At 38.8% G+C, this 21,536-nt stretch overlaps 1 protein-coding gene and 1 long non-coding RNA gene across 29 annotated transcripts in view; one reads left to right on the forward strand and one right to left on the reverse strand.

The window, feature by feature from the left end:
* The window catches only part of ADAMTSL1 (ADAMTS like 1), a 1,005,193-nt gene that overhangs the window by 440,354 nt on the left and 543,303 nt on the right, over positions 1-21,536 (reverse strand). For 17 of the 28 annotated variants that reach the window (XR_014821138.1, XR_014821132.1, XR_014821150.1 and 14 more), the window contains exon 1: positions 6,662-6,867. The exons of 10 other annotated variants lie outside the window; for them this stretch is intronic. Coding sequence is in view for 2 of the 18 variants with exons in the window: in XM_084984363.1 (XP_084840489.1) it covers positions 6,662-6,727 (66 nt within the window). In the remaining 16 variants the exon portion in view is untranslated. Of the gene's footprint in view, positions 1-6,661; positions 6,868-7,140; positions 7,247-21,536 lie in introns of those variants that run through there. One more of the 28 variants, XM_084984386.1, reaches the window with a different exon arrangement.
* LOC110256879 (uncharacterized) overlaps positions 7,002-21,536 on the forward strand; it is a 28,973-nt gene continuing 14,438 nt past the window's right edge. Inside the window, exon 1 of the long non-coding RNA XR_002338952.2 lies at positions 7,002-7,143. This is a non-coding gene — a long non-coding RNA (uncharacterized LOC110256879). The remainder of the gene's footprint in view (positions 7,144-21,536) is intronic.

Below are 21,536 nucleotides of genomic sequence, written 5' to 3' on the forward strand. Positions count from 1 at the left end.
TTAAGAATGACATGGACCCATTTTCCTATTTTTCCAAATATCCCCAAGTACTTAGAGCACCCCAGGTATGCAGTATGTAACAAATTATGAAGATTAAACCATCATTCCCTCTGGATGAATGCACCTCCTTATTTTAATTTTCCCATGTAATAAATAGAAAATGGTATTAGTACTCATAAGCATGCGTGTCATTCAAATTTAAAGCATGCATGTCATTAAAATTTAAGAAGGTTTTCAGTATAACAAATAACACCTTTCCCCCAATCTGTGTTTTAACATAGCAAAGGTTTATTTCTTGCTTGTGGCTGAATGAATGCTCATAAATGTAATTCCGTGAGAACCACCTGGCAGTGTGGGGCTCTGCTCCATACAGTAACTCATGGATGAGGCCTTCCATCTGGTGGCTTTACCACTGTCTAGTCTTGAAGATCTTTACTGGATTTTCTGCATCCAGCAGGGATGTAAGGAGAGAGTTTTTGATACTTGGAGGATTATATGAGATATGTCATGCCTGGCACTTCTAATGACATTCCTTTGTCCAGACTCAATCATACTCACCAACCAATTGTGGAGAAAGATGGGAAATACAGTTTACCTTTGTTCTCGGTAGTTAAAAAGGGAATTTTGGCGAATCCCTAGGATTATCTTGGCTAAAATGAGAATTTATAACTACCGTCCAGTTTTATAAAACTATGGCTAATATAAATATCATTTTTCCCACAAGGACACATTTTTTAAAAGGAAAAATACTTGAGGACTAAGTGGGTTAAAAAAGATACGATACATGCAAAATTCGTTCTAATTAACAATAGCAAAAAGGACTGTCATTCAATTGTTGTGCATTGTGTGGATATGTATGTTTAAGAGAGAGAAAAGTAGTTCCTGCCATGGCTCAGTGGGCTAAGAATACAACTACAGTAGCTCGGGTAGCTTTGGAGGTCCAGGTTTGATCCCTGGCCTGGCACAATGGGATAAAGAATCCAGTATTTCCACAACTGTGATCTACATTGGATTCAATCCCTGGCCTGGAAACTTCCATACGCCACAGGTGTGGCCATAAAATAAAAATAAAAAATATAAAGAGATAGAGGGAGAAACAAAATATGTATCTTCTCTTTTGAATGCATCAGGCTTGTGATTTGGTCTTACTAAACCAGAACTGGTGAAATGCTTCACATGCGATGGATGTTCATATGTTCCCCTTGCTACTCGTACTTTACCATCTTCTCACCTTTTCTTACCAAGTCATTTTTATTCATCCATTTATTCATTCATTCAACAACATTTATTAAGACCCAATTATCAGATATTCTGATAAAGGTAGGAGGCACAAGGTACTCCTGCTGTTACCCACAACTTTGTGGACTAGACAGGAATAGAAGTACGGTATGAAAAGTATAACAATAGAGATGAATGCAAGGGAGCACAAGAACTAGAAGTAAGGGCATTTAAAAATATTCACTGTCGAGAATACAATGAATTATTTATGCCTCTGGCAAACAGTTAACTAAATGCTGACTATCCATTGGTGGAACTTAGGGGTGGGGTTGTCAAACAGAAATTGTAGTATTTCTTTGAATAAAAATTATAGTGTTCATGAGGTAAGATATATTTCTATGATTAGAATAGAGACTATTACTAAATATAGGAAAATAGTCAAATTAATTTAAAGACACTGAGCTTCTGAAAATACAACAAGCAAAAAGCCAGAGGTCACCGTTGGCTACAGGTGACTACCACTGAGACATCTTGACACAGTCAGAAAATGTCTAATGGCCCTATATGCTGGGTGCTCCCTGTCAGCAAAGTCCCTGTGAGAAGAAAACAGAACAGTTAAGCTTTATTCAATGTAGTTTTTAATCTTGAAGTTCGGGAATTGGGGAGATTTAGTCATTTATTTTTGAGCTCATGGAAAGAAGGGGTTGATAGCAACAGCTTACCCAGTGAGCAGGCAGGCTCCCCACACAGCTGTGCTGGCCGATTTCAATTAGGATCCTTTCAGACTGACATCACCTCTGCTATGCCAGTCCTAAGCCTCTCCTGAGCCAGGACTGCCAATCAAGCCAAAATTCAACCACTTGGTATGGTTTTTATGATGGAGACAGAAAATGACATGAACCTGTCTTATTTGGGTGAAAACACAAAGTTTGAAGCCAGCTCTAGACGAAGAAAGTAAGTGAAAACAGCAAGACTCTCCAACTTGATTTAGACATATTTTCCTGTGATTATCTCAACATGCTTTGCTAGTAGGTTATTCATGATGAGTTAAAGAATGCTCTCCCTCAAGAAAAGACCATGGTCCTCTTGCAATGAAGAGGTCAATTCCGGGTCACTCTACTCAGACCCCAAGAAACAGTAGAACATGCGTAATGGGGGAAGAGAGAATGAAACTTAAATGATTAAACCTGGAATCTGAAATAGACAAATTAAAAGCAGGGCTGCCACTCGACCAAAGAAACTGGACAATACATACGAAGTTAGGAAACACCAAATATGCAGAGAATTAGAGAACCATGTGATTCTCTTTACATCCTTGACACTCTGCATTTAGTTCACAGACAGTTATGCGGCCTATATAAATATATATATGCAAGGCATTCTCCTAGGTACTGTGGGAAATGTGGAAATTCACAGGACACTGTATTTTTCTTGAATGAGCTTAAAATCATATTTTGATTAAGTCATAATAAAGGGGAGAGCCAAAATATCAGACCATGGCTCATGCAAACATAAATCTGTGCAAAATATACCAACAAACTGGGTTAAAAAAATGAATAGCAAGGACAGGGGTTAACCACACTTCACCGATTAAAACTGCACGTATCCTAACTTTAACTTTTCTATAAGGATATAAGAATAAACTTTGTGCACTCCTAAGTTTGAGTAATAGCCTACTCTGCTTGAGATTTGCTTTCCACTTTATTCATACATATTCTGGGGAGTCGACGTGTATGAACACTCCTATAAAGGCACAAATACATTTATTTATTCATTCCCTTTCTTTCAAAATCCTTTCATACATCTACAGAGTCTTTCAAGGAAAAATTTTGCTGGTGTAATAGGATTCTTTTGTAGTTCACTAGTGACCACTATTGAAAATACTTCCCTCAACTTAAATGAAGCCATAGAACTGATTATTCACATGAAAACAATAATAGGGGCCAGAAAGTGGTCCTGAAACAGACTGAGATACTAAAAATAAGAGCCTGAGGGAAAACAAAGTATAGCTGATCATGTCTAGACAAGAAACGTCACCAAAACATGAAGTAAATAATATTGAAAGTAATGCCTATGTTCTGCAGATTTACATGAAATATCTTTAAGTTTGATTTAAAGATAATCTAGGCCTGAGAGTCAGAAATAGATGTAAACGGTTATAGAGAGTTGCTTGTGCATGCACATAGACACACACACACACACACACACACGCACACTTATTAGAGCAGGCCATAGTATGCTGTAAATAAGGGATTTAAGATTCATTCCACAAGCTAATGGTGCTTCTCGCCATCCAAGACAGATTCACTTAGATAATAATGGAGGAGAGTGCCAGAGCGACCGAAGGGAATGGGCTATTGTGTTTGACTAGTTTCCATGTATAAATCAGTACAGAGAAGAAAAAGAAATTCAACAGAAAAACACATGTACTTTATTATAATTCTGAGTGTTACTCTTGCAACTTCCACAATAGTAGGCAAAACAGCTTAAAACCACTTAAAAGAAACAAGAAGCAAATGCAAATTTGACTAAATGCCTTTCAGACAAGAAGTGATTTGACTTCAAGTTTGGAGGGACACATATGTCAATGGCTGGTCATGGTTCCTGCCACATTCCTTTTGAGCTAAACAAGTGGGACAAAGGAGAGAGAAGGAAGAGGGGGAGCAGGGTGGGAAGATGGGGAGAATTGGGTTATGTGGCTTAATTTGACCAGAATATCGGAATGAAATCTCTTGAACAGTACAACTGTCTTCATGTGTCCAGAATAAAAAAGAAGTCTATGATGCATGAGCTTTGCATGAAAATTTGGGTGGTGACCAAAAATAGATGTAAAAGACACATTATTCTCTCAGGAATAATGCTCCAATGGGGAAGGGGTTTGACAGGACTCAGGGTGAACAGCATTTGATATTTGTATACATTCCAGAACCAAGTCATGGTACAGATAATTCTGCTGTCAGTGATACAAAGGCTCTCTTGGCACTAAATAAACAGGATATTTTCCAATTAAGTAAAAGGGATCTTTAAAAATTGCTTAAATGAATTCGAAGAGTAGGCAGACTCTTGTAATGCATAAAACAATTATAGGAAAAACAAGCCCCCCATTCCATTTCTTGATCCAGGCTGAAGACTGAGCTGACAATGTCACATGTCTAGTTCTAAGTCAACTACTGATCAAGCTAAAGGTCACTTTCTCTTTCTCATAAGCCAATTATTTAATTTTGGCTACAAAGCTAAAGGGGACAGTTAATGAGCAGGTGTAACAAGTGCGCATAATGTTGAACACATCTTTAATGGCCAAGATGAGGCAAAAAAGCCTAAATACCCATAGATCAACCTATGTCATTGCTTCCATCACTGCTAAACATTTTACAACCAAGCACTTTACTACAAAGCAAACAAGTTATTTTTCTCTCCATTATTTCACCTTTGGGTTCAAATATAAGATTATTTCCTTATCTGTAAAATGGGTTTCAAATGCCTTATTTGCAGAGTTATTGTGAGGATTCATTTTAAGTCTTTTCAAACACCTGGCCTTGTGTTTGGCATATTCAGACACACAATACATGGCAGGTATTACTAATGCTGTTATTGCTCTGTACATGACTGTATCTTGGTGCTCCCCAGAATGTTCTTTCTTTTCTATGCTAACTCTCAGAATCCCAATCCATTTAAATATAGGCATAGAAGAAATCTGGGTTTTATTTCATTTTTATCAGAAAATAATTATCATAATTTAAATAAAGTGTTTTATGTTTTGTCTCAAATAAGCAAGCACCCCCTTTTCCCCACATAAGTATAATTACATGCTCAAATATAGATATATGAATATTCAAGATATCAAAGAGAAATATAATGCATTTAGCACATGGGTAGCAAAACAATCTATTCCTGAATGGGAAAGTTTTTCGAAAGTATAATGAGATCATACCTCCACATGAATATACCAAAAAACTAACGTCTACTGGTATTTACTTTATGATGCAATTAAAGGGGAAAAAAAAAACCATGCTTTTAAAAATCACAAAGAAGGAAAAACGAGGCAAACTACTGGTGTGTATATAAATAACATGTCCCATATGGAAAAAATGAGACACCTTTCATAAACTGCTTGCTTCGCTAGTCATAAAGCACACCTAAACATTCCACTTTCTATATTCCTCAGAACAGCTAAAAACTTACAGTCCATTCATGCTTAAAATTCAGTTTTCCTTTAAACTTCTATGAAACCTTAAAAATAGATTTCTATATTTACAGCATTTGCCATGCAGCATTAAGGGTCCTTGGCTATAATGATGCAAATAAGAAGTGGGAATGTTAACATTTTTAATCACTGTCTGATGAGCCAATGACCCTTCCTGGAGTTTTTCCATTTGTGCTAAATAGGCTGCTTCCCTTCTTCAAAATTATAGTGCAGGTCAAATTTGTTGGAGTCTAATCAGCACAAACTTCCCTTCACCATAGATGAATCAATGCAACCTATACACATGTTGCATTTTTACCTTTTTTCCTTCTTGCCTGGTTACCTTCTCAGGAAGTGCTGGCATGCCATAAATGCGACAGGGAGAACTACAGTCACGTTTGCTTGGAATCAGAGTATGCACATTTTGGAATCAAACCTTCAGATGAGGTTTACGAAGCTGCCTGCCCAGAACACTCTGGTTTAAAAAAATGTGCATTGCTATTAATATTTTGAGTGTAGATTTTTTTTGGACAGTAAATGTTCATTTTCTGCCCATAAAACCAAGTATGAGTCACAACGGAACATTTACTTCGAGTCAAAAATGCCGTGTGTGTGTTGATGTTCCAGAGCAGAGCATCTATCACTGTGACTGTGGAAAGCAGCCGCACAAAAAGTCAGCATTTTCTTCTTCAAAAGCAGATCTGAGATCAAAGAGGTAATCCTCAATTCATAAATACTAGCATTAACTTGCATCCATAGATGACTTGCAGTAATTATGAGCTATCATTTGGGTTGGATGCTGAGAGGCTTTCATTCCCTCTTTTACCTGGTTTCCTAGCACATGTGCACAGAGGGAAAAGATTTCATAAAAGGCAGGGGGGAAAGCCCCTCACAACCCATCCTTCAAAAAATTCCAGGAACAGCACAGTGAGTGAGTTTGCTTTCAGGACCTCTGTTACCTAAATTCCAAGCATGCACCCCACTATCTAGACAGCCCTCTGCTCACAAACTCTAGGCAGCAGATTCCAAAGCTCACATAATGGCACAAAGTCTTGCAGACTTTATTTCGCTTGGGAAGTTGGGGTTGAAGTTCTAAAAGAAGTTGCTTTTTTCTTTTTTAATCCTGTAAATTATTTTACCTGGCATCTGAAGATAAAGATACACACAGGCACCCACACTCACATATAAACTGCACACACCACCCCAACAGCACCCAGACTAAATGGCCATAGCGATGTATTGAAATGAAAAGGCATTTACCAGGAGCAGGAAAGCCAGAAAGAGGAGCGGTGTGCCAGAAGTTGCCCGACGACGGCAGCATTCCATGCTTGGATCCTTGCCGGAATCCGAACCGGACACTGAATAAGCTGCTAAGTACTCCTCTGCCTGCTGTCACATCCAGTACTGGTGCTAACACTCCAGCCCTGCCTATCAGCTTCCATCAGCCCCGCTCACATTTCCTGACCGAGGGGTGGGTGGGTGGGTGGATGGGTGGGGGGTAAGCTGAATGGAATCTCTCTTGGAGCAGGCAGCCAGCCAATCAGGCTCCCGCTAATCAGACATGCTGAATAACAAAGCCAGGGGGGGACCGAGAAAGTGTAACAGTGCGAGTGAGCGAGAGAGAGGGGGGAAAGGACAGGACGAAAAAGAAAGAGCGGAGCGCCCAGCACAGCCAGAAGAGAAATGCAAAAGATGCAGAATTGCATAAGATGCAGCAGAGCCCTGAGCCTTTCACTAACCTGGTTAGTTCTTTGTGAGATTCCTTTCTATTTGCCATTTGCTTGTGCTGGTGCCTGTTGCTTTGTAAAGTACAGTAGCTCCCTGTGACTCTGTATTGTTCCATTCAGGAGAGAAACTTAATCCCTGTCAATATATAACATATGCCATAAAGGGAAAGAACCACAGACAAAAACTGACTTAATGTGCCCTTTAAACGTGTTCTGTGCAACTGCTTTATGCCTCTTCCATAAAGTTTCTCTTTATTTTCCCCCTTGACTTAGAAAAGGGAGACTGTATAAAACTTTGAAAGTTCCTCACTAAACCTAAAGAGAGGCATAAGTTACTCTGTGTAGTAATGACTTGATTTGAAGAAGGAGAAAAGCAGGTTACTTCTTTGTAAAGTGACAAATTAAAAAGCCCAGCTTACTAACTCTAAAGGCACAATCCCCTCGTTTAAAAAGAAGCCCTTGACAAAGACTCTTGGATGTGTGGGGCTGAAAGTGGGGCTGAAATTCGGGGTGGAGGAACAGCCTGGTTATGACTCACTGCTAGCTCTCAACTATCTGCTTTAGCATGGGGAGGGAAAGAAAGGGTGAGTTAAATCCTCAGTTAATCCCCAAACCTTTTAACAACAGTTTCAGCCTCCTCCTTATCCACGTCCTTTATCAGAGCTGCTGTAACACAACAGAAAAGGCTGAAGGAGTTTTACCTCCTTTTCCTTGTCCTGTGGCAAGAGGGTTGGATGAGGAGATGACCTTTCTAGTCCAGTCCAGCCCTGGAGGAAGTGCTGATGAGCAGTGAAATGCCGACAGGGCCAGTTCAGCCACGGCAAAGAGAAGGTCAGGAAGCTTCTGAGTCGTATTAAGCCACCGGCAAGCAAGACTGGACTTTACCAGAGAAGGATTTTATTACAGTTTTAGTAAAGCGTCAAGTGTCAAACAAGGACAACTTTCACTTTATTGGTTAAGAGAATCATTGAATTCTGAAAGAATTAAATAGCAGACTTGGCTTTACATGTCCATAGGTGTGTCAGCAGGAAATTCTTCCTTTGTAGATCCCCTGATAGCATGAGGAATACATATGGTGGAGGTATGAGACATTTTGAATGACTGATCTTTGCTTTCATTAATAAAACATACTGACAAGAGACTTGAAACACACAAATGTGGAAAACCTGATCAAGCCATAACTGGTATGTGAATACAGGCAGGCTTTCGTCTATACATACCTGTAGTGCTACTTTTTTGAAATGTTGGAGAAAAGCAAGCTGTTCAACCTCAGGTGGAATATCAATGGAAGACAGAACAGCTATAAAAAAATCCCAGGAGTTCCCATTGTGGCTCAGCAGTAACGAACCTAACTGGTACCCATGAGGACTCAGGTTTGATCCCTGGCCCTTCTCCATGTCTGCTCAGTGGGTTAAGAATCCGGCATTGCCATAAGCTGCTATGTAGGTTGCCAACGTGGCTTGGATCTGGTGTTGCTATGACTGTGCTGTAGGCCAAGAGCTATAGCTCTAATTTGACTAACCTGGGAACTTGCATATGCCATGGGTACGGCCCTAAACAGACAAAAATAAATTAATTAATTAAACAAACAAAAAAACAAATAAAAAAAATCCCACTTTCAACCTATTAGGATAGTCAGGGCATATAAGGATCCACCTTTTTCCTCACCTAGAAAAATGAATGGTACGAATCCACAACCAAAGGGGTTCTATTCCTGAAGTACGCTGTTCCCATTCAGAAAGATTTGTTTTACACATCTCTAAATGCTCACAAGTTAAAGGGTATTCACAAGGAGATGTAAAAATGCTTGACTGGCATTATTGGAAATCCTCATCATAGTAAAAATGGATTGGCTGAAATAAACTTTCACTCATAAAACTGTGCGAGATAGCTCTCCTTTGCACACTGGAGCTTTCTGCTCTGTTTTTTTTTTTTTTTTTTTTTTTCCTTCCATTGGTGTCTTTGGTTAAAAAGTTTCAACTCATTCTAAAAAGTGGAAAATTTGATGTGATACCACACTTCCTCCCTCTTTACACGCAAACATTGCTCATCAGGCAGCTCCAAAGGGAAGAGGAAGAGGTAGGAGAAGGAGGAGTAGCAACAAAGATTATGATATAATACCACTCACAGAAGAATAGATAAAAAACTGCTATAGTCAGAGAATGACCCAGTACCACTTCTGTGTTAATCTAGATTCCTTCCTGCTTTGGAAATAAATACCATCTAGATATTTTGAGTCAGAGATTTCTGCCTTGGAGTTTTGAAGAATATGCCAATGCCCCGCATACTGATTACCTCAATGAAGTTATAATAATACGATTTTCGGGGGGCTATGCCTGTGGCACACAGAAGTTCCCAGACCAGGGATCAAACCCTAGCCATAGCAGTGACAATGTGGGAATCTTAACTACTAGGCCACCAGGGAACTCCAATTGTATGATATTTTTAATCCAAGCCCTCAGCCATGTGCGGAAAGCCCAGAGGAGTCACGCCACAGTATCTCATGCTTCTAGTTCTTTTGAAGTAGAATTTCCTTTCCTGCTGGAGCTGCCCAGAGAAATGAGAAAAAGCAATGGTACAATCAAGCATTATACCCTGCAGGGCAAATTCCTAGCTGACAATAATTTCAGAAAAAGAGGAATAAAATCTAGTTGGGTTGGTGTGATTGGTGTAAGTTTCAGGGATGAGCTAATTTGGATAATTACCAAAGTTTGTGTGCTATCTTTAAAGTTTACAAAATGATTTTATACCCATAATGTCACTTGACTTTTTTGATCACTCACGAGGTGGGTTAAATACTCACCCCATTTTATAAATTTGGAAACAGAGGCTCAGAAAAATTAAATGACTTACCTGGGGCCCCACTGGCCTTTGAATAGTCTTCTGACTCTAAAATCACATTCATCGCATGTACACACATGCACGTTGGTGTGTGTGTGTTTGTGTGCAAATGTTGGCGGTGGAGTCATACTGGTTGGAGGGGACATTTATAGTAAAGGCAAAAGAACAGAAGGCAGGTTACCCAGGTTTTATGGTGGGTATATATTACCTGACAGTGGAAAGTATCTTATTTTAGTCTCCAGCTCCTTTGCCTCCCATCTTTGTCATTTCCAAAACCGTTTCTAGTGCCAGGGAAAAAGAACATAAAACCCTAGGTAATCTAGATCCATACTAGCGGCAGCCTGGGAAAGGCCTCTTATGGCATCTGAGCAGGGCGTTGGCCGCGTTCCTTTTTTCCTCTCCAGGTATCTAAATTAAAGCCGTCTGCCAGCGTCTGAGCACCAGCAGCCACAGCAGCAGTGGCGGCGGCCGCAGCTGCCGTAATACTGGTTACAGGCCCCCTGCACAATATATTAGGTGAAATGAAAGCAGCAGCAAGAGAGAGCGTGTCAGAGCTGTCTGAAGCATCATTCCAAATGGTATGGATTTAACAATACTTAATTTAAAAAACACCAGCTTGGATAGGAGCAAGCTGTTAACATTCAGTGTGCTTTATGGCAGGAAAGAGTGAGCTCAACTCTCAGAATTTCTCTCTCTGGGGACGGTGCCTTACTGTGTTTGCTCCAGAGCCACCTGTCTCTTCCTGAGGCTGGACCTCCTCACTTGGCCCTCCAGTTGCAGTGACTGCTGTCCAGAGAGGGCAGAGGGTCTTCTGGAAAGAACTCAGGGTGGAGCATGATGGAGAGCTTAGGTATGTCCTCATCTCCCCTCTTGAAGGAGCCCGAGCCTTATATCCTTATGGGTGAGTGTGGAAGGTGGTTTGCTTTCCCTGGCCAATTCCGAAAATTCAAGTGAGGAAAAATCAGAGTGAAGATGAGATAAAGCCACAGGAAGCCGCCTGTCAGTCTCAAGGGCAGAGCTGGCATTCGAGCAGTTATCTATTTAACACTCAAGTGACTGGGGTGTTCTCTACCTTTTTCAAATAGTCTTTCACACATGACCTGATGTGATATGAGCAGAAACCCTGTCAGGTAGAGACTGGTTATTATCCTCAATTTACAGATGAGGAAACTGGTGACCTTCTATGATAAGTGGGTTCATTAAAGTTAATTATTAGCAGGTGGGAAACTGGAGTTATAGCTAAGATGGTTTGACTTTCCCCGGGCAATTCTCTGAGAAGTTTGATAGGCTACATTGATCGAGTGTATCCTGTGCCAGGCACTGTTCTAAGTACTTTATTAATTCTTCACAAGAGAATTTTCCCTATGGAATAGATACACATTATTGTCATATGGATATCATTTCTGGTAGATTAGCTGTCAACATTCATTAACTGCTGCCTTCTTGAAATGCAGAGGCCCCAAACCTAGAAACTACATTTCCTAGACTCCTTTGCAGCTAGTGTATCAGATGCAATTTAGATTTGGCTGCTGCAAAGCATTCCCATAAGATTTGGAAGGTGAAAGTGAGGCAGAGACCACACTTTGCTCTCTCCTCTTATAAACATGGCTGTAGAGCAATGTTGTTTATCTGCAACCATGCTAATCAATTGCTACCTTTGTGGATATCAAGAGGCAGACCTGGGACAATCAATTTATTAGCTGGATCAGAGACAGGGCATGGCTACGCAGCCCTGCACTGCCACTCAATGGGTGACTTCCTGGTTATGGAATAGGCAGAAGCTCCTTTGGTGATCTGCTGGTGGACAGTATCATAGGAATCTTCACAGAGCTCAAACTAGAGTCTTTGTCATTGGCAATTCCAATTTTCCATGAGTTCATTAATACCTTGTGACACTTTCAGCTTAAATTAGCAAGATTAATTCTGTTCTCTTGGCAGAATTCTTGAGTGATTCTTTAACAGAGGAATAAACTGAGGCACAGAGAATTAAATAACCTGTCAGGATCACATACTCAGAGAAAGGAAGGACCTAGATCTAGACCCAGGTCATTTGCGTCCCTAACCACTAGATGACACTGCCTCTACACTGGAGTTCAGGGAAGGAGAGGCCATACCTAATTTGAGAACTCAGTGAGGAGTTAGTATCCAAATGGAAAAAAAAAAAATGGAAATTGAAAAAAACCTTGAAATAAACAGAGACTTTTAGGGATGAAAATAAAGAGAGGAAAGCTTTGCAAGTAAGGAGAACAGAGTAAACAGAAAGCAGGAACTTGTGAGATACAGTCTTTGACTCCCTGACCCACTTTATTAGGCTGCTTAAAGGGGAAAGTTATGTTTTTGAAATTCTCTGTCCTACAGTCAGATTTCACACTCAGAGATCTCTCCCTACAAAGTGTCTAGCACTGTGTCCTGTGAAAGGAACTTAATGCCATTTAAAATTTGACTTGACTCATTTCTAGTGCCTGAAGCGCTAGGAGCTTTGGCTTACATGGCTTCTTATTGTCTACAGGGCTTAATTCAGGGCTTCTCACACTATAGGGACTTGATTAGAATCTGTGACCTTAGCCAATAGAGAGGAATTATAGAGACTGCATGGTGGGGGAGAAAGAACCCAGGTTTTGAAACCAAATAGTCCTAGCTATCCTAGTTAACAACCAGCAGAGCTCAAGGAAATAAATTGCTGAAAGTCCATGAACCCCCTATTTGTTTATTGTTTGGTTTCTGTTTTAAGCTGTTAAGTGATGAGAATACTACTCAGGACCACAGGGATGTTGTGGGCAGTGGAGTGAGGAGTTTGCAGTGTTTGGCTGACAGTTAGGTACTAAATAGGAAATGAATAAATCATTACTGAGCTAGGTGGTGGGTACATGAGTGTCTACTGTACATGTCTTTCAATCATTCATTGTGTCTGAAATTCTAATAAAATTCTGGGGGAAAAAATCATTATCATAACTTAGATTCTAATTCTATGACACCCCCTCCCCCCAAAAAACCCAAATAAACAATCAAGCAAATTGATAACAGCACTGAACTGCATTGGGAGGACAGAATTATTCATCACCCTCAAAACAGTGGTCCTTGTTCCTTCTTTTTTGACTTCATCAGGATTGTGTCCTGGAGTTCAGAGACTGGTTATTGAATTAGATTCAATAAGGCACTTATTAAGCACCTACTGTGTGCAAAGCATGATAGAGAATTCTGGCAACAGATAAACTGTCTTTTGTAGCCTTTTTGACTTAGAGAGACAACAGTTTAATTCTGAGGTTTGAATTATGGTTGTAATATTCATATATTAAACCCAAGTGTAATATATAAATCCAAGGCCCCCGATTTCTAGTTCTGAACTATTTCCATGACATCATCCTCCACAGATAAAATAATTATACCAGAGCCAGACAATAAGGTGAAGGGGTGTGAACAGATTTATAGACGATATAGAGAGAGCGGGATTAAAATGCCAAAGCTGAATTCCTCAGCTTGGCATTCAAGGACCTCCCAGATCTGCTTCCTATCCCAGGATAATAGAAAGTCATGCTCCAGCCCAATTGAAATACCTGATTTACTCCAACCCTCCAAATCCTTTCACTTCTGTATATTTGTTCATCCTCTCCCTTTTGCCTGGAAGATCCTTTCTCCCACCTCTGCTTCCCTAAAAATCCTTTTTATTCTTTAAGGTGTGGACAACGTCAGTTCCTCCAGGAAGTCTTGTACATGATTGGCATTAGAAAAATAGTAGTTAATACATGCATTAATTAACATATGCTATGTTTATAGATATGGTAGTAGGAAAAAAAGAATAACAAGAGAAAAGCAAACAGGAGAGTTACAAAAGAAAAGAAAATATAGTCTCTAAAAATTAAGGGAAAATGTGGAGTACATTTGAAATAAAATTTGAATTTAAGAACATCAGCTAAACTATGAAAAATCAGAGAACTTCTCTAAAATAAAATAGATTATTGTGTAGCTGTCAAATATATTCATCTTATATGCTGGTTATATTTGCTAACACCAGCTAGATGAATGGTTTCTCTGTTAGCTTAGAAAGATTATCTCCTGTCATGATAATAAATATTGTCAAAGAAATATCAAAAACTATTATATAGTGAAATACCAAAAAAGAACCTCTAACTAAAAATAATTTATAATATAGTTTATTTTAAGTTTCTGAAAAGGACCTGAGGTTTGTGGGTAAAACTGGATGTTTTATCTTTCCTACTTGAAAATGTGGTGGGCCTTTCTTTGGAAAAGACTTTCCTGAGGAATATGGCACTTGGTAAGCATGGTAAAAAGAGGGGAAAAAAAAAGATAACAACATAGAGAATTGAATGCGAGCCAACAACTACAAAAACATGCAGGTATCCTGAGGGGAAAATGAAGGGTGTGATTGGCAGAAACAGGTAAAAGAATTCAGAGATGTATCTTTTTCACATGTGCATTTCCTAGAAGTTAAAATCCAGTATCAGTTTCCCAGCACAGAAACTAGTAGTTCTGGAAAGTATAGGGTTCCAAGGATAAAGAGGAAAACCTCTCCTCCTTAGAAACAATTGTAGGGTGGGAGCCAATCACAGAAACCTTTGGTAGCAGCTGGAAGGGACACAAGTCCTAGCCTTGAGGTTTCTTGCATTTAAGGCCAGTGAGTGAGGAGGGAAGATCACTATGCATCACTTGTCCATACTCTGAGGAAGAATGACAGTCGGTCATGTCTTGGAAGTTAAACAGAAAGAGGCAGCAAGGTCCTAGGCACCTGACTGTGGAGGTTTTGTGGTTTTCTCAGGGTCTACTCTAGAGAGACCCCGTCCAAATGGTCATTCAGGCCTATGTTTTGGAGTCAGCATTTGGTTATATATCTTTCCTTTGCTCCCTCCCTCCTTCTGTGCCCCCCTACTTTTCTAAACATTGGACTGGGATAGAAATGCTCTTGTCAGTAGCACTTTGTAAGGAGAATGTTTACTGTAATTGTACGCATTTACTTTTGCTCTCATCAGCTTGGTTTTTTAACTCCAAATTTATTTACTTGTTTATTTATTTATTATTTTTCATGGCCACACATACTGCATATGGAAGATCCTAAGATAGGGGTCAAATCGGAGTTGCAGGTACAAGCCTACACCACAGCCATGACAACACCAGATCCAAGCTGCATTTGTGACCTACAGCACAGGTTGTGGCAATGCCAGATCCTTAACCCTCTGAGCAAGGCCAGGGATCAAAATCTCATTGTCAGCGGCACCATGTTGGGTTCTTTACCTGCTTAGCCACAATAGGAACTCCAGGAAAGAGTATTTTAAATAACATGTCTGTGGTACAAATATTAGCTCTCTCCTAATATGTCCTTTTTTTTTTTTTTTTTTTTTTTTTGGCTGTGCCCATGGCATGTGGAATTTCCCAGGCCAGGAATGGTACTCAAGCAGCACCAGTAACACCACCATATTCTTAACCTGCTGAGCCACCTGGGAATTCCTATCAGTCATTCTTTTCCTGCTTTGGTAATGAACATACATTGCTGCCCAGAAAAAAGACATTCCTGAGCTCTCTTGCAGCCATGTGTGACCATATAACAAAATTCTCATTAAGGAGATGTAAGTGGAGGTCATGGGTACAATTCCAAGTAATGTCCTTTTAAAGAAAAGAGCATTTTCTGCTTCACTCTTTTCTCTTCTGTGGCTGGAATAATGATGGGAAGCCTGGATCAGCCATCTTGGATTGAGATAACACTGAAGTGGCAGACATGCTCCAGAGAAAAGGTCCTGGCTGCTTGCCATTCTGAAATATCACAGTGCGCCTAGACTGCCAACCTCCAGACTTTTATGTGAGAAAGATGTTTAATACAACATATGGGTGGCAGGACTATACAAAACTATTAAATAAATATAGGCCAAGCTATATAGCCCTCTATCAGCTTAGACCATCAGAAAGCTACAAGCCTGGTCCTTTTCATACTGGCTCTTGCAGAACTGCCTTAGCAGATCTATGAATAAACAAAATATGCCCTTGGCTTTGACTAATGGCCAACGCAGAAACATGTATATGTGAAATACTGTTGAGATCTTGTAAAATCATCTAGGACAGTTTTGCTTATGTAGCTCAATTATACAGAAATTTCTAAGGCAAATTCTCAGCACATAAAAGTCAGATATAAAAAGCATGTCTTTGAGGGGCTGTTATGATTTATTTTTTTAGATAATGAGCATTATATAACTCCCTGAGTTTCCATCTTTGCTTTAGCTACTCAGAAGCATAGAATAAAAGATTGGGGCTTAGTGGTTAAATCTCTCCTCAGCTTATGGTTATAAAAAAAATTCCCTCACTCTTTCTTTCTTGATTTTCATATTTTTTTTTATTTCATGTAAGTGTTGTTGTTTTTTTTTAGTGCAATTTTATGCTAGAAAACTTTTTAATGAGCCTGGAAGAAGGTGAGATATAAACATATAAAACATTGTATTGTAAAAGAGCTATCTATGCAGCACTCTGAAGGAGATGGTGGAATAAGAGTGATTTCATTATGATAAAACCACTGTTTTTCTTTATGCTGATGGTGACTAAAGTCATTTTTGTTGCCACAGTGATTAAGCTTTCTAAGCCTATCCTACCCTTGCTAAGCTTTATATTTGGTTATCTTTAGTTATTTGGAGAAACTTTAAAGTTATTTAAGATAACATATTCAAACTGGATTATTCTTTCTTATATGTTACCTCCATTGGTATAATGCCATTCAGATGGAAAAATTAGCCCCCTCAATCAAATTTAACACCTTAGTAGAATTCATAAAACAATATTGCAGTTTTATCAGTACAGATTCCATTAGTCAAATGTCTGATGTAACAGACATGCTCTTTTAGCTCTATTACAGACATGTATATGGGGGGGGGGTTGATCATGTCCTGAGTCAACTGACTTACTGGACAATGTACTGTTGGGTCTAGTTGACTCAGTTTCTCAGACACTCAAGTTAGTGAAGTTTGGGGTCATGAAGGCATTCTGGCCATATACTATATAAATATATTAGTGGTCTCAAGAAGACTAGGAGAGTTAATGAACCAACTATATATCATCACCACCATCAAAAGAGAGAACAACAAATGACTCAAATATTAGCCTGTCAATGTTTGAGACACAGAAGGCTATGTCTGTGTCATGTTTGTTCACTTCTAACCTTTGGCTTGGCTACCTGGCACACAGTAAGAGTCCAACAAACATTTGCTGAATGGGAGTTCCTATTGTGGTGCAGAGGAAACGAATCCAACTAGGAACCATGAGGTTTCGGGTTCAATCCCTGGCCTCACTCAGTGTGTTAAGGATCTGGCATTGCAGTGAGCTGTGGTGTAGGTTGCAGAAGAGGGTCAGATCTGGTGTTGCTGTGGCTGTGGCATAGGCCAGCAGCTGTAGCTCCAATTTGATTCCTAGCCTGGGAATCTCCATATGCAGTGGGTGAGGCCCTAAAAAGATGATAGACAAAAAAAAAAAAAAAAAAAAATTGCTGAATATATATATGAATTATAAAAAAACAAACAGGTTTGATTTCTCAAAAAATTAAACATAGAATTACTATATGATCCAGGAATTCTACTCCTAGATATATATCCCAAAAAGATGAAAACAAAGACTCAAACAGTATGCATATACCCATGTTCACAGCAGTGCTATTCACAGTAGGTAAAAGGTAGAAGCAACCCAAGTGTTGTTGACAGATAAATGGATAAATTAAATATAATTTTCACCACATTTACACACATACATACAACTTACATACAATAGAATATTATTCTGCCTTAAAGATGCAGGAAATTTGACACATGCCACAACATGGATAAACCTTAAAAACATATATGATTTTACTTTTATGAGGTACCTAGGGTAATCAAATTCAAAGACAAAGTAGAATGTTGGTTGTCAGGAGCTGGGGGCGGGGAGGACATGGGCAATTAATGTTTAATGGGTATAATGTTTCAGTTGGGGAAGATTAAAAAATTTTTAGAGGTAGATAGGGTGATGGTTGCACCAAAATTCAGATGTACCTAAAGCCACAGAACTGTGCTCCTGAAAAGGGCTAAAATCGTGAATTTAAAAAAAAATTAAAAAGAGAAAAAAGAGTACAAAAGAAGAAATAATTTACCTGTGTAAAAGCAATCCCAATGAATAATCTGATGGGAATTCCTAATCGTTGTGACAAATAACTGGAACTCAGTGTGATTGTGGAGATAGTGAATCATGCCTGGTGACTAAATTTCCTACAAATTAAAAAAATAAAGCAGGCACGTGCTCTACCAAAGCTACCTTAACAGTGCTACCCTCACTCAAAAGGAAAGCAAATAGAGTGAAGTATTTCTCTGGACTAAATTTTCACATCTGTAAATTGGATTGGTTCTCAGTTTAAATGTAAATGAGGGCTTTGTACTCTTCCTGCCACCTGGAATGTCCTCACTCACATCTTTCTACTAGTGAAACTCTAAAGGTTCTTTACTCTCATCTTCAAAGTTCCTCAGAAAGGCCTTCCTAAATCTGTCCATCTAAATAGGCCTTTCCTGTTGTTTGCTGTCAATTCTTCTTGCACAGGACACATCATAATTCAACGATTTATTTGTATCTATATTTATTTGTGTGTTTACAATTTTACTCTCTCTCTCCCTTATTAGATTGTAAACTCCATAAGAGCAGGAGGCGTGCCAGTTTTGTTAACCACCGTATCCCAGTACCTACTAGATTTACAGGGTCTAGTGTGTAGGAAGTGTTCAATAAGTACTTGTTGCATGAATAAATATATTTCTCAACAAAAGTCTTCAAAGACATTGGTAACACTCAATTTCCTAGGCTGAGTAATGGATAACAGTCATTTCATTATTTTTTAAAATACTTTATACACATACACATGCATACAATTCATACCTATTTTATGTAGACTTCAAATGCAAACACAGGCTTTACACATATGGGCATGTGTATTTATTTTTATTTCATTCATTTCTTTATCTTTCTACTTATTTCCCAACTGTTAATCAATGGGCCAAGGAAATCAAATGCTATTTTCCTTGTGTTGATTCTTTCCTGTCTACTATCTCAGAGACCACTACTGCAGTCCAGCATCTTCTATTTCTTCCTTCTCTCAATCCTGTGTTTGACAGGTTAAGACAAGTAGCTCATCACTTTGCAAATGAATGCAATTTCATTTCTTTCTTAAATTTTATTCTGGGATACCAGTGTAATAATGGTAGATGTTGGGTAGATTAAATAAAAAGGCAAGGGAAATTCATCTGCATCTACCTTATATATGGACAAAAATGACATACTGAATTTCTATTAGTAATGACATAAGAACCAAAATGATACAACTTGCTCTCCAAATTAAAAAGATGATGCTCATGAAATGTTTTTGCAACTATGTATTTGATATGTTAAAATCTGATATTTAATAAAATTTGATACTGATATTTATTAAAAGCTGCATACTTATGTATTACATCTCTTCGCAATAAGATTTCATTTGCTTATTCATCATGCCACTTTTTTTTGGTATACAATATTCCACTTGAGGATGAGGTATTGGAAAATAAGACTTGTTTTTTAAAAGTCACACTTATTGGAGTTCTGGTTGTGGCTTAGCAGAAATGAATCTGACTAGTATCCATGAGGACATAGATTTGATCCCTGGCATTGCTTAGTGGGTTAAGGATCTGGCATTGCCATGAGCTGTGGTGTAGGTTGCAGACATGGCTTGATTCTGGCATTGCTATGGCTGTGGCAAAGGTCGGCCATACAACCCCTAGTTTGGTAACATTTATATGCCATAGGTGAGGCCCTAAAAAAGACCAAAAATAAAACAAGTTACACTTGCTAAAAATTAGATTGGAAACAAGCATTTAATTTTCCTTGCAAAATGGCAATGTTTGATATTTTTAAATGACCAATATTACCACCCGTAGGCCGATATAATGTTTTTAGGAAAAGTTGGCAGAAGCAAACTGTGGTGCCATTTCCTTTAAGATTCTGAGTATTTCTCCTCCTTTTGGAGGGTGATTTCCACTGAATCATGAGTTGCTCATCATAGGCAAGGATGTCATCCACTCTGTCTTATAGCAGAATAGGTCTGCTATTTAGACCTCAAAAGTGTTGTCCTAGAGACTTCTTGTGGGTGATTCAATGTAGTATTTCTTCAGGTCTGTTCAAGGAAGAGCTTACTTTTGCAAAGAGTCAAAGCCATGAAGAGAAGCTGGGGGTCTCCATAGTACTCTGATGTAAAACCTGCATGTACACCTAGTAAAATTTGAAAATTGAATTCACTCTGCTTCAGATTTCATTTTCCCCCTCTATTAAATCAGAGTGCTACACAGGCATCACAAAATCTGCCATAAATAATTCTTCACAACCATCTGCTTTACTTTGAGTGCCCTGGACTCTCTCCAGCCGTAAAACCTGGATCTACTTTTCCCACTGAAAAGGATAGTCCCCCCTTGGTTAGGGCTGAAGAGGTTGAAACTAAAATGGAGCTTACACTTTGCATGCCACATCTTATACAGCAAACAAACAGGGGTTTCTCCATGGAGCTAAGCAAGTTCTTGAAAATCTTGACAAGATTTACAAACAAGATATGGTGTTTATTTATTATTTTAAAAACTTTCCATTGTGCTCTCCTTGGTAATGTAATATGATATATATTTTTGCCAAGAATAGGGTGTGGTTTCTCCGCAGTTTAGCCGATCATGAAATGTCATGCTTAAGACTTGAGTCAGAACATAAAAACAATGCAATTCTGGAAGGAGAGTGCCAACAGTTTTCCCACTTCTGCTAGGTTAACTCTATTCCAGTTGGGAGCATGAGTAGGTTTTCTCGTTATTATGTCTAATCATGACTCTAAAAATATTCTCGGCAAAGCTGGAATTTTATATTTGCATGCTTCTTCATTCTGAGGCTATCTTCTTCCCCTGCAGCCCGGCTTCCTCCCACATTCCTTCTATCCCTGTCTTCCATCCTTATTTCTTTGTCAATTATTCTTGCAGGGGTTAAAATCAAATGGGAAGAATCATAGCTAGGGATTGTTCTTCAAAACACCCAGCGATGTGGGTTAATGAACACGTACCTTTTTAGATATCCCAATGAGTCCAGCTTCTCAGACATTCATCCCTTTAGTTCTGCTGGAGATTTGGGGATCATTTTTTTTTAAATTTGATGTAGTTCAGTACTTTCCCAAAGAATCGCCTGAACTAAGCCAGATGGGAGTTTCTCTACTCATCAAGCGCCCCTTGTAGTAAGTTCCCTGAGTGCAGAAACTTGGTTTTCCCCATTCACTTCAGGTCTATAATATAACAGTGCTTGATAGATCTAAGGTAGTCAATAAATATTTATAATTGAATTAATGAATGAAATAACTAGTGAGGTAGGATCCCAGGTTCAATAGAGAACTTGAAGTCAAGAAGTATAGGTCTGTGCCAAGAAACTACAATCCAGAGTAAGTAAAGCAAATATGTTCAATAAAACACTAATAAAGTCTGATCAATGAAATACAAAGGACACATTGTTTATGATGTATAATTTCCTGGATAACATAATTTATAATACAAAAAACAAGCATTTAT

The sequence above is a fragment of the Sus scrofa genome, chromosome 1 (assembly GCF_054392235.1).
Source record: "Sus scrofa isolate SSC_HxYL_T2T_F1_AM1 chromosome 1, Sscrofa_HxYL_maternal_Yorkshire_Landrace_v2.0, whole genome shotgun sequence".
NCBI classification, from domain to species: domain Eukaryota; kingdom Metazoa; phylum Chordata; class Mammalia; order Artiodactyla; family Suidae; genus Sus; species Sus scrofa.